Consider the following 12,722-nt stretch of genomic DNA (forward strand, 5'->3'; position numbering starts at 1 on the left):
ATGTGAAGACATCAAAGTATCTTCTGTGCAGGTGTTTCTGTGGGATCAGCCAAAGATGTTAGAACAGGAGACAATTCATGGAGTGACTTGCAGTTTGCACGTTTAGTATGAGAAACGGCAGGCTGATACCAAGAGAGAAGGACCTTTCGTTAGAAGCGGTGCTAAGTTTCAACGAGTCTTTTTTCCACAGTCTCTTTAGATGGAGGAGGTATTTTAAAGTTCCCTCGTGGGGTTTTGATTCAACATGATTGTGAACAGCTAGAATCCCACCCTACTTTGCAGGTGTTGAGGTTACAAGTCCAAATGAATTCCTTCCTCAGAAATCCTGTTTGTTAGTCGTTGGATCACCTTTAGAGTAAATGCAAGTTGTACTTAATTGTCAGCTTCCTCGGAGGACTGCGTTCTAGCCCACAGACACTGGGGTTTTCTTCGGCACGCAAACGTGGTGGTTGTGCTTGCTTCTGGTAACCCGCTGTAACGAGGCTGTGCACCGTTGCTGCTGCGATGGAACAGATGCTCCTCCGGTCTCCTATGGATTATGAATCGTACAGTATTTATAGACTGAGTTCCTCAAAGGGGGTGGGAATGGATCAGGAACAATGGCAGTATGTAGGAATCAGACTGCATGCTCCTTCTGATTAATAAGCTTTTAATAGGGCTATTTTGCGCAGGAAGGATCTTGCTTTGCAACATATAAACATCATCTGCTTACCGTTTGGCCATGAAGTAGCTGACATGCTGTATTTGAGGCCATCTACGTGTGTTTTTTAAAATGTCATCTGTATTAGTATTACATTCAAGGGACAGTACCAAGAAGCAGGTTCTTTCAAGACCTTCTACCAGTATGCAGCATATAAGTCTGTGACAAGTGACATTACAGAAGGTCATGTCACTTTTAACTGCTTGCATTAGATCTTTCTGATTTCCCCAGTGCCCTTCCTTTGTTTGATTAATACTACTTGATTTCAAGCAAGGTATCGGAAGGCATAATTTAGAGTGAGTATTCTAGGGGCAATCTAAGATTTTTGCCATAGAACTTTTAATAAAATAACTCTAATGTTTCATTTTATTTTCATATGCTTTTTCCTGTCCTCCCTGTCTCTGCTCTCCCTCCTTCCCTGTCTGCTCCCTCCTCCCATCATACCTCCCCCAGGTACAATGCTTGACACAGAGATCCGAATAACTACTGTGTTCCCTCAAACCAAAGCAGCACATGTGCACTTTATTTGAATAGCAATGAGGCAGAATCAAAGGAGAAAAAATTCCATTGTGGGTTTTTTTTCTACAGTATTCTTACTACAATGTTAAACTGAAATCTGTTGCTCAGATCCACTGTATCTCTCTTGAACAGCCTTGCTTTGTTCTGCAGAAATAGATTGTACTTCAGTATATGGCTTTTGTAAGGCTTCAGCAAACCGATTCTTCATATACAATACGATTATTGAAGAATCTACTTTCCTTGTTTTAATTTGTGTCAAAGTTCTGAAAACACTTGTTTTGGTGGTTTAATAAGTTGTATTATTGTGTCCGTACTGTCTGAATGTTCATAGTTTGTTGGGTTTTTTTTCTTTTAACTCTTCCTTTTGAATTTCAAGACAAGTGAACACATGGGCTATGTTTCTTATACTTTAAAGAATCATTTATGCATCTTGGGTATAGGAATGCTTTTACTACATTTTTGTTTTGCTACAATAATTGAATTCTGTTTTCCTTTCCAGACAATTCAGTACTCTGAAGCTCAATGTAATTGGTGATATGACTAACCTAGAACAAGAGCATAGACTGGTAGTGGCTTTTGAATTAAAAAATGGAATGGAGGAGCTGGAAATCTGGGCCCAGTCCTGGGCTTCAAGCAATTTCAAAGGACTTTTTATGTCTTTTGAACAAGTTAACATTTTTCTAGTCTATAGAAGCTTGTAAAGTAGTTTCAGATCATTAGATGGGTAAGAAAAAAAAAAAAAGTGAGTTTGAAGTATTGTTACCTAGATAATTTAGAATGGGTATTGTCATGCAAGTGATTTCAGTGAGGTGCCATCATTTGCAACAATTTTAGAGGTTTCCAATTCAACTAATTGTCTCCATGCTAACTTTAGCGCTAATGTGAGATAGGCATTCTGCTGTTCAATCCTGTCAAGACAAGGAATTTCTGGATGTACATAAAAGAGATCTTTAAGTGTCTGGGGAATATTAATGTTGAAAAGTAAGAGACCTACTGAGTTTAGTCAGCTCCAGGTGTAGGCAGTATCTGAGTCAACAGATTCAGGTTTATACCTTGGGCTTTAGTCACCTAATGATGTAATTACAGACTTTTTTTGTGTGGCAAAACCGATTTAAGAGGGTTTCCATCTTGCTGCAGCCCTTAACAACTTGTTTTCATCCTCTCGTCTCAGTTCACCATTTTCTTGGTAGAGCTGATTGCTAATGTTTCTGGAGCTGCTCGGTAAACTGGGTCACTGCAACCATCCCCATTAAAAAGTTGTAGGGTGGGTTTTTTTGAAGACCTCAATCAGTCCAGTGATGTAGTTTACAGCTCAGCTCCCCAAACACTTGGAACAGCCCAGGGAAGATGACGGTGAGCTACCAGGAGAGGAGAGGAGCAAGGAGGTGATGCAGGTGCACGGGAAACTGAAAATGCCTTTGCTTCCACAGAGAGGTCCGTGAAGACAGGACCTCTCAGACCCCTCCAAATGGGATGCGTACAATGGCACACTGAGCCAAGCAGGAGCTGACAAGCATTTCAGCAACATGCCCTCAACATTTCCCTCTCTCAGTGCTGAGATGTGTGACCATCCCAAAGTCTCAGGGCACTGTCTCTGATCCCCTTTCTTTAAGAAATGGAGCAGAGCTGGCCTAAAAGGGAAACAGAGGAGAAACTGGTGAGGGAGGCTTCTTCTTCATGGACGGTGGCTTGAGCACAGACTTGATTCCTTCTTCAGCCTGAGGGACTCACAAATAGGTCTGCCTGCCTGGCAGCTGGTCAGAGGCTGCAGAAGATTCGGTCAGTCAGGCTCCTCCTGCTAAAATTGTTCTTCTGGGCAGGAAAGAATTCAAGAGTAATTGTTCCTTGATTGCTCGGGTCATGCTTCTTCCTTGTGCTTTTGGACATGCTCACTCTTCACTGTTTCTTTGTGTTTCTAGTTTTTCTTTTGATGCTAAGCTCCAGGACAGAGTAGCCCGTAGACAGAGTTGGAGGGTCCTTCCCCTCCCAAGTCCCAGGCTTGTTGCTAGAGGTGTTTTGGGACTGGGTTCAAACAAGGATGACCAGCTGAAACTGCAAATATTTTGAACTGTGCAGTTCACTTGCATGTATGCAGAGGGCTCTAATAGACATGCATGTTAAATCAGTCTGTGTGTTCTTTACATTTTGCATTGCGCCCATGTAACATGATTAACTGGGATCTTCTTGATGGTTGAGCAAACTCAGAGAAAGGCATCGGGTACGCACTTAGTTTTTGAGTTCTTCTCCTTCCTGAATTTGGCTCTTGTGTAGTGTTAAAGTCCCTTTAGCTCTTGGGCATGGATTTTGACTTGATGAGAATATCCTTGCAGCTGTGTTTGTGGGGCTGATTATGAAGTTATAATTTTAATGTGTTGTCTTAAATAACAAGTACACTAAAACCGTTTGTAGCTTCACCTATCTAACAAAGTAAACTATGGTTTTAGTTGGTGGCAAGTCTCTGAAATAGGCCAAAGTATTAATGTTTCATATCAATGAGTTTTTCCTCCTCTTGTCCTTTTTATGCATATTTTATAATACGTAGTATACACTTTTTCAATCTGTAATACAATCTTTGCTGACCTTCATTATGGCTGTTCTTATATCCTAATAAGTACTTACATATAAATAATGATATAAAGAGCCACATTATTTTCTGGTTATAAGGAGGTACAACTTTACTTCAATTCCACCAGTGGAGAATTTTCCCCAAGCTGAAGACTTGATCACAGTGTTATGAGAGAGTTTTAAGTCTGAATTTGCCAATGACCATCTTCAGAAAGTCATTTAATCTCTCTGTAAACTAGATTTAACCATTAGAGTGGTTAATTGCATGCTCATGGTGTGATTAATAGTTAATAATATTTGTAGAATGAATTGAATCTATGTATGTATTTTATGGTGCTAGACTGAAAAGACTGTTTAAATGGAAAAATACATAGATGCAGACACGTGGCAACTACGGCTAGCGATGAATGTGCATAAAGTTAGATGTGCAGATTGTATAAAATCACTATTAAGAAACACAGTGCTAATGCTGATAGAGCATACGTTATATATCAAGGTTGTAGATCGTAAGGAGGTAAACTAGTACGAATTTATTCCCAGCTTTGTATTCTTCAAAAATCTCTTGGTGAATGCTGTAAAATCTATTAAAAATATTGCACGTTTCTGCAAGCAACAGTAGATTTAAAGCAAGCATTTGTGTGTGCTGCATAGGTACCAGTGGAGCTGACAAAGGATTCCTTTAGTTAAAACAATCATATATTGAATTTTGAACTGCCTTTTAAATACTTAAATTGTCAAGCAAGTATTTTGTACAGGAAGGGTTTTCAGTATATAATTCCCTAATGTAGGTCAATTAAAGCTATAACACTTTCCTAAATTTGAATCTCAAGATCAAGTGTTTTTTCCTAGTTGTACATTTTCCTTCTGTGCATTTATTTCAAATGTTAATAAAGTTTTCATCTACAAAAGGTTTAGAATTGACAGAACAAAACTCTTCCTTTTTAAATCATGACAACTACTACTGTTTCTGTCTGCAGGTAGTGGAGGACATGCTAGAGGACGAGGAAGAAGAGGATGACAGAGATGACAAGGTAATTATCTTTCCTAGCACTTGGGTATCTGGGGATGGGAGAATTTAGACATGACACTGTTTTTACAGACAGTTAAAAAAGGAGTTGAAGTGTTTTAGTCCAGAAAATTGGACAGAGCTGTTTATCATCCTAACAATGCTACAGTGTGTTGCAGGAAAGGATAGAGGACTATAAATCCTGCCTTTTTTTTTTTTTTTTTTTTTCCTTGGTCCAGAGCTGGGTCAAATATTTTTTCTGCCAGGAACAAAAATAATTCAGCCTGTCTGGAACTTGATAGCTCTTGTGAAGATAACTGCAGTGACAACTGTTTTTGAAGGACAAAAATTTGTCCTGTCTTGAGTATTACAAATAGGGCTGCACTTTAGGGGAAAAATAGTGTAGAAATAGCAACTCCATACTGGTTAAAGATGGGATATTGACATCTGTAATTTTCAAAGAATTACTTGGTAGAAGAATGGCTGATGTGTTTTGCACTCTGTATGACATTTAAATAATCACAATTCTCATAGACATCCACTTTATTTGAAGTTGGCATTGTGGCCCAGCAAGCTGGGAAACTGTTGCAGATCATTCAGCTATTTGAGCAAACGCAGTTCAGTTTGGAGGCTGCTGGTTGGGTTGAGGATTGCAACCACAGTAAATAACAGCTCATTTCCACATCTTATTGAGCCAAGCTATGGGACTGCTCGGATTGGTTGTCCCCCAGGGAGAGAGAAAAACCAGAGAGAAGAAATTAGAGTGACCTTGCACCACTGAAGCAATGGCTAGCGCTGGCAGGACAGCTTTCTGGTGAGAGGAGTGCAGTGAAGACAGCCCTGTTGTTGCTGGTATTTTCATACCAGGAAGGAGATATTTGTGAAAGAAAAGGGGAAAAATACATAATTTTACAAGAACTCTGAATTAAAATACAGATGGTTTTGACCTTCACAGATGTTCCCCCACTTCTGTTATAGTAAAGCAATGAATTTTTTTTTTCGAGAGGAGAAAAACAGTGTATCTTAATTTATGCCCTTGACCTTTGTTTCTAGTTGAGATGTACAGTTACATACCACTGTAAGAATTCATATGCTGGCAGCAGCATTTGAAATGTCAGAAAATTCACCGTGATTAGTTAATCCCCTGAATGATTATTTTTCTGGTAGCTAACACCTAAGATCTGAAAGATGATAAAAAAAAGAGTAGTTTCCGCATTCCATTGCCAGTTCCAACATTTTACAATTGACAGAAAGTTATTATGTGAATTCTTCTATACATCACTTAAATCGTTAGCTACATCATTTCAGAATCAGCAAACACTGTAGTAACAAAACCTTCTTTTACAAAACACGTATGTGATGGTTTTTAACACTAAATGATATGGGCATACACTTCTGGCAATAAAATATATGATTTATTGCAAAGGTCAGTCATGTAACTGTGGAGAGCTTGTATTTTAACTCAACATGCTGGCTTTGAATCATCATTTCTTTTCTGATAAACACTGATCTGCCATCCATTTGAGGCCATTTTCTCCTGTTTCTTCCTGCTTTATTATTAGAGCTGGTGCAAAAGTATCATCCCGGCAGCATGTGTATTCCTGGATATTTTAATCACTGTGATTAGTTCACAAAGAATAGTGCTTGACTGCTTGTAGTTTAAGCCAGCCTATGTAGTTACTGCTTAGTGGTTTTTGGAAATTGCTAAACAAACTCCTTTAAAAGGGAAGATGAAGGCGGGGGTCAGCCCCCCCCACCCCGCAATTCTCTGGCGATTAGCAGATGCCGGGCAAAACATACCCAATTAGAAATATCACTCTAGGCTTCAATGTTGTGATCTAATATTCAGCTTTCTCAGATTGACACCGGAGTTCAAACATTTTTCCAGATCTGGTTACCAAGGTTGAATAAAAGTGAGTACTGACATTACCGCGTGCATTCAGTGAGCCCTTTTATTGAATATTTAAGAGCTGTCTTTCTATACAGAAAGTGTTTAGGTTGATTTCTATAAATTCAAAGCTATCTTCATTATTGCAAACATTTTGAGTTCTCATGATTGAATATGCTGTTTGAGTGGAAAGAAAATTACGCTTTTTTAAAATAAGCATGTATGGACTGCCATGTATATTCAGTACTCTCTGCAGTGGGCATTATTTTGCACTGGGCTAAACTGTAAAATGTGTTGTGCACGGTTAGGACCGAGTTGTTTGCTGTTAGAAGCTGGTAGGGTGTTTCTTCCTTTCTGGCACACTAGACATACTCTACTGCTTTTCCTCTTACATCTTTTTTGTCAAAATGGAAGGGTGCAGTTTTGTATTATTTTAATTCATATGTGTTTTTTTCTTAAAGCTGTGTGCAAAATGAAGTTTTGTGAGAAAAAAATGCACATTTTGTAACAGCAGCTGGTAGTGGCCTCTGGCTTTTATTATTTCTCTGGTTTTTTTCATACGGCATAATAGAAAAGTCAGGTAAATGGGTCTTCTTATGCGATAAAAGTAAAAAGATTAATAAATGTGCCAAAGCCTCACTTTAATTGAAACTGAAGCATATGTTGCAAGTATGTAAAATATGTCCCAGATGTTTGAGCATGGCCAGTGTCTTTGCTTTCCCTGATTACCACAAGGCAGCTATTAGTCCTGTAACCTTTGGACTTAACGGTAAATGGGGTATTACATGGCACAGAACTGGAGCACCTGTTTTCCATTCAGTAAAGACCCCTGGCAAGCTTTACCTAAGCCTATCCATATGTTTTCACTTAGCAGATTGTTGGGCGATTATGAAAAGTGTCTTTCTTTAGAGCCAGCTTAGATATTAGTCACTTGCTCACAGTGAAAGGGCAACTCTTTGGCTACTTGATGAGGTCCATGTGGGCATGCACTGATGTAGGTTATGGGACGCGTGATGGAGCGACGTTGCTCGACATCCCTAGGTTGCAGAGTTAGGGAAGTAATAAACTGAGGATGATGAATGCTCAAATGTATGTAATTAGCTAAAGTAATGCATTTTATTAATAGTGGTGTGTAATACTGAGAGGAGTTTGACAAGGTAGATTTGCACTTACGTATTACTTAGTCTCATTCTAATGTTCTGGATTTTAGTAACTATTTTTTCACCCTCTGCTGCAATTAAGGTAGACAGGACTGTCAATTTAAGGTCATAGAATGATTCTTTTTTCATGGAGAATATTAACTTTCATCTTCAGTTGCAATATGACTAATAAACTAAAATGGCAAGTATACTTCTTGTTATATCAGTTACAAAGTGGTGCTTAGCAGTGAATACTTTTTTTCTAATTTTGTTTCTTTGTCATATTATGTATTTAGGAACTGAAAAAGACCTATTTTGTTTGGCTCAGGCATTTGTCCTTAGTTTAATACTAGTTTTTCCATGAAATAGCACTGGATTCTGCATTCCATATGTTCTGTACCACTTGCTAAACCTATGCCAGCCACAGATTTACAGTTTAATCTGATTTCTCTCTCTCCTCAATGTTGGTTTTTTTTTTGGCTCCCTTCCAAACACTGGCTTACACAGTATCATAGCAAATAAGGGTCAGTTAAATTACATGAAGTCAAGTTATCAACAAACTATCAAAAGGATTTTTACACAGTTATGCTATAATAATGTAGCAGTCAATATGCATAATTATGTATATAAGATTTTAGTTTGTCATTAAGAAGTTCAGGTATGCTTTTCACATAGCTTTATTCTTTGAAGAAGCTCCAGGTAAGATTTCAGATAATCACAAAGAATTTCAGCTCAGCATTTTATGGGAAGCCCTCAGCATGCCACCGAATCAGGCCAGTGAGCAATGCTACTATTGCACATTTAAGTGGAGGAAGATGCACGGTATGAGCACTATTTTATTTTACCTTTTTATTAACAGTAACAGTATTTTATTAATACAAAATATTCAAATAATTTGCACCTTCGGCTACTCTCTCTCTAGGCTTTCATTCTTTGAAATATTCTTTGCAGTTCTCAGTCAATGTTATTATGTTTCAAGATAACTAGAAGCTTTTATAGTGAAAGATAGTTGAGTCAAATTAAAATATGTTTTAAAGCTTTTAATCTTCCCTGCTGAGAGGTACCAACTTTGTTTTCAAGCCAAGACACGTTCGTAACCTGTCTCAGAAGCATGCCCTGCATTTTTACCAAGAGCAGATCATGAGGAGGAGGAAAGATAACTCCGATGTAGCCTACATTTTTATATTCTGTAAAAGAGAAGATTGTAATCTAATGTAGTGGCAGTTATTTCCTATAAAATAAATGGTGGAAAAACAATAAAGAAATAGAGAGTGAGTGGAGTGAAGAGAAAATTCCAGAACTAATAAATCCATAGGTTCACCTATAGCTTGATTCCAGCATTAAATTCCACATGAACATAGCACCTAAATACCAACTGTCAATAAAAAACTAACAGCAGCCTCCAGTGAAAACTGAAGCTTCATAGGAAACTGCTGTCCCCTAAAAGCTTAGCTAGACTATGTGTGCTTACCAAACAAGCCTACAACAGGGCAGTCTAGAGCATACAGCTGCAGAAGTCAAACTTCTCAGTGCAGTTGGCTTTCAGCTCAGTTTTATAGAGATGGTGATAAGAGCCATGTGATTTTCATCAAAATTGTACATAATAGGAGGAATGGTGGTGTAGACTGCTTCAACCCATACACTGGAGAATCAGCTGATGCTGTTTCTGATCACTGGATCACCCCAAAGTCACAGCCATGGAGTTTCTTTTGCTTGGATGTACCTTGGATCACGGGGAGCCTTTGCACAGGAGCTTCCACAAAGAGCAGTTTCCATCCTGCCCTGTACTGGGGCATCGGATGGGCTTTGTGATCAAAGTGTGCACCTCTGAAAACAGGTAACTTGGATGGACTTCTGAGAGGTTTACTTTTAGCGAGATCAGCCTTCTTCATCCCAGTGTAGTCCTGAAATACTATCAAAATTAGCGCAGTAAAATAAGTATTAGTGAGATCAGAATCTGGGATTTGTATCTGGAGTTTGGCACTCAAGGAGCTGTGTGTGTGTGATAGTCCCTGGTGGACCATGGGTCTATAAACCGTTGAATGAATTACAGTCATCTATGTATGTGGTTTTTTTCAACTGTGACTAATATAGTGTGGGTAATGTTCCTCATTTATTAAGTAATCCAAGTATAATTCAATAGATTATTAAATCAAATGAAGAATATGTCTTAGTTATGCTGGGCGTTTCAGAATGTGACATAATTTTGCCCTACATTTTTCCTCTACCCTTAATATTATTTCTTAATATAACTAAGCAGATTGAAATTCTTTGAGACCAAGCAAAGGTTTGTTTTCACCCAGCTCCTCAAAAAGTAACTTTATAAAATGGGGTGTAATAAAAACATCTGTATGATCTTCTCTGTGAATCAGGGGAGAGAAGTGATGAGTGTTGAAGGTGACGACCAAACGCTTTTACTGCTGGGCTCTCTTTGAAACCTTACTATGTGTGCAGGTCGGTTTACTCCTTAGCTCCAGAGGAATCAGTCTGTTACGTGCCTTCAAAAGTGGTAAGAATGGACCATTCCTCATTCTCTAACAGAATTTTTTAACATAGTTTCACACATGAGATCTGGGTTCTGTTTAAGCAGCTGCCATGAACCACTTTTGACTCTAAACTAGCCTTGTAGTCACTGATACATGAGTATTTGCCAGCTGCCTGAATATTTCTTCAGGTTTATTCATGACTCCCCATTTTAGCCTTCCAAAGGACAGCCCCAAACACCTGTTTTAGAGAGATGCCTTTTGAACTTGTTCTACAGCAAAGCGTAGAGCCTGTAATACAGAATGAGTCTGCATCTAAGTCCCACATAAAGCAGAGATGGTAATGAGCAAGACACAACTTCGGAAGCCTGGTAGAAGAAATGTGATGGTTGAGATGTGCTAGCATGAGGATGAGTGCTGCATGGACCCGGTCCCTGCTGGCAGATGTGTGGCTGAAACAGTGTACGTGGATGAGAATGAAGGACCAGCAGAGATCATACTGTGGGAGAAGACCATGCCCAGCAATGTGGCTCTCTGCAAAATGGATGGCATGTCGTGGTCTGGGTTTTCAGCTGAAGTTTGATGCTGAGGTTGGCAGGACAGCACAGCTGAAAATCTACCTTTTAACCTAGGTGTGTGCCTTTGACTTCACTGTAATGCTTGTGAGAAAAATTGCAATCTCAACTACAAAAATTTGCCATGACAGTTAATCAGGCATTGCTGCTCTATGGAGGAAGATACAGGAATATGGGGAAACAAATTGCAAGTTTTTGCAAACAATATGCATATATTTTGTGTGCAGTTTGAAATATACGTGTCAGTGGAAGATTTTATATTGTTTACTTAATGTGGATGTGTGGATCAGTGATGAAGTTGCTGGACAGATCATCCAGGCAAAATATAATCTGGACAAAATGAAAGAGGCACCCCTGCCCCAAAAAATTCAAGTGCACATCTCCTCCTTAGAGGAGTATGGTGTGGAATTGCAAAGTTGGTGTTATGCAGCAGCATCCACACAGCGTGGCAGAGAGCAGAGTCTGCTGCTACTCAGGTTTCATCTCCTGCCAGATAAAGAGGTAAATTTGGCATGAATAAAGCTTATATGCAAATAGTGCATATAACTAGCCTCATTCTACTTCATTTTTGTTTCGTAGATCTGAATTTTATGCATTTACTGCTAACTACTAGAAAAACTCCAAAGGTGTGGCAGTGTACCAGGACAGTTCTTCTCTAAATTAATTACTGTGGTCATCTGCTTCAGAAAGCTTTAAATGCACTTCCATTCAGAAGAGGCAACTGGTTCCACCCATCCCAGCAGAAGTTCATGGAGATACAGCTCCGAACTAGCAGATATCTGTAAATGCCTAGAGACTTTCCAACAGCAGTTTTGTTACCAGACATATTCACCTCCACTGCCCTGCAGTATACATGCCTTTTGGCAGGGGGGATGGGGACAGACATTCAAATACTGATAGATCAGGTGATGTCATCTCTGCCAAAAAAAGATTTGCCCAGTCCTCCATCCTGCACTACTTCTTCCCACTTTCTGTTGGAATAGAGGTTGAAGCAGCCCTTTGGTTTTGTAGCTTCTTGGTTTTGGTGTCTATTGGCATTAGGTGTGCACCACATATGAAATGTGATTACTTTCCAGTATTCACAGTCCAGCCTTAGAAACGATTCTTTAATCATGGGAACTTTCCATTAAAACAGATAGATTTTAAAACCTAAGTGTGGGGAAGAATATATTGGTTTTCAGTGTGGGAAAAAGTATATATTTTTGTGGATATCTATCCTGCTAGCAGAGACTTGAAAATAACCAAAGAGACAGGTAACTGCTACATGAAGGATGCGGCTTTGCTAATTCCTGTGAAATTCTCTCTCTGCTTGGACAGGTTACGCAGCTTGGTGGGAGGTCTGGCCAGGGGAAGAGGGTGCAGTCTGCCAACCTTCAGCAGAAATTTGCTGAAGCCAAGTAGCTGATCTGTGAATTCCCACCCGTATCCTTGCAGAGCATCCTTGCAGTGGGGCAGGGACCTGCCACGGCTGCTCCTGCCTGGTGTGGACTCATGAGATGTCAAGCACTGGAGGGCAATGTGAATTTACTGACTTTTCTGTTGAGTTGCACGCCAAGGGTACAGACGCCTGCCCGTAAGCCTCATAGGAGCAGCTCTGAGTCAAGGAACCTGCGTGAGTAAGAGCTGGAGCAGGCAGAAAAAGAAGGAAAAAAAAAAAAAACAACAAAAAAAAACAATGAAGAAAAAAAATGCATAGAGACAACTTAGGGAGCAGGGTTGGCCAAGCATTGGGCAGGCAGGGATGTGGGGAAGGATGCCAAGGTGCCAGGAGAAGGCGAGGAGGCAGGGAGAGTCCGCAAAGCTCCGGGTGGAGGTGTGCTGGGAGAACAGGTGTGGATTGAGCATCC

General features: G+C 39.6%; 1 protein-coding gene across 5 annotated transcripts in view; it reads left to right on the forward strand.

Moving 5' to 3' along the window:
* Window positions 1-12,722, forward strand: part of MCTP1 (multiple C2 and transmembrane domain containing 1) — a 291,766-nt gene that overhangs the window by 246,949 nt on the left and 32,095 nt on the right. For all 5 annotated transcript variants that reach the window (XM_049795801.1, XM_049795803.1, XM_049795802.1 and 2 more), the window contains one exon: window positions 4,762-4,815. In XM_049795801.1, coding sequence (XP_049651758.1) covers window positions 4,762-4,815 — 54 coding nt within the window. The remainder of the gene's footprint in view (window positions 1-4,761; window positions 4,816-12,722) is intronic.

This window comes from Accipiter gentilis, chromosome Z, assembly GCF_929443795.1.
Source record: "Accipiter gentilis chromosome Z, bAccGen1.1, whole genome shotgun sequence".
Lineage (NCBI taxonomy): Eukaryota > Metazoa > Chordata > Aves > Accipitriformes > Accipitridae > Astur > Astur gentilis.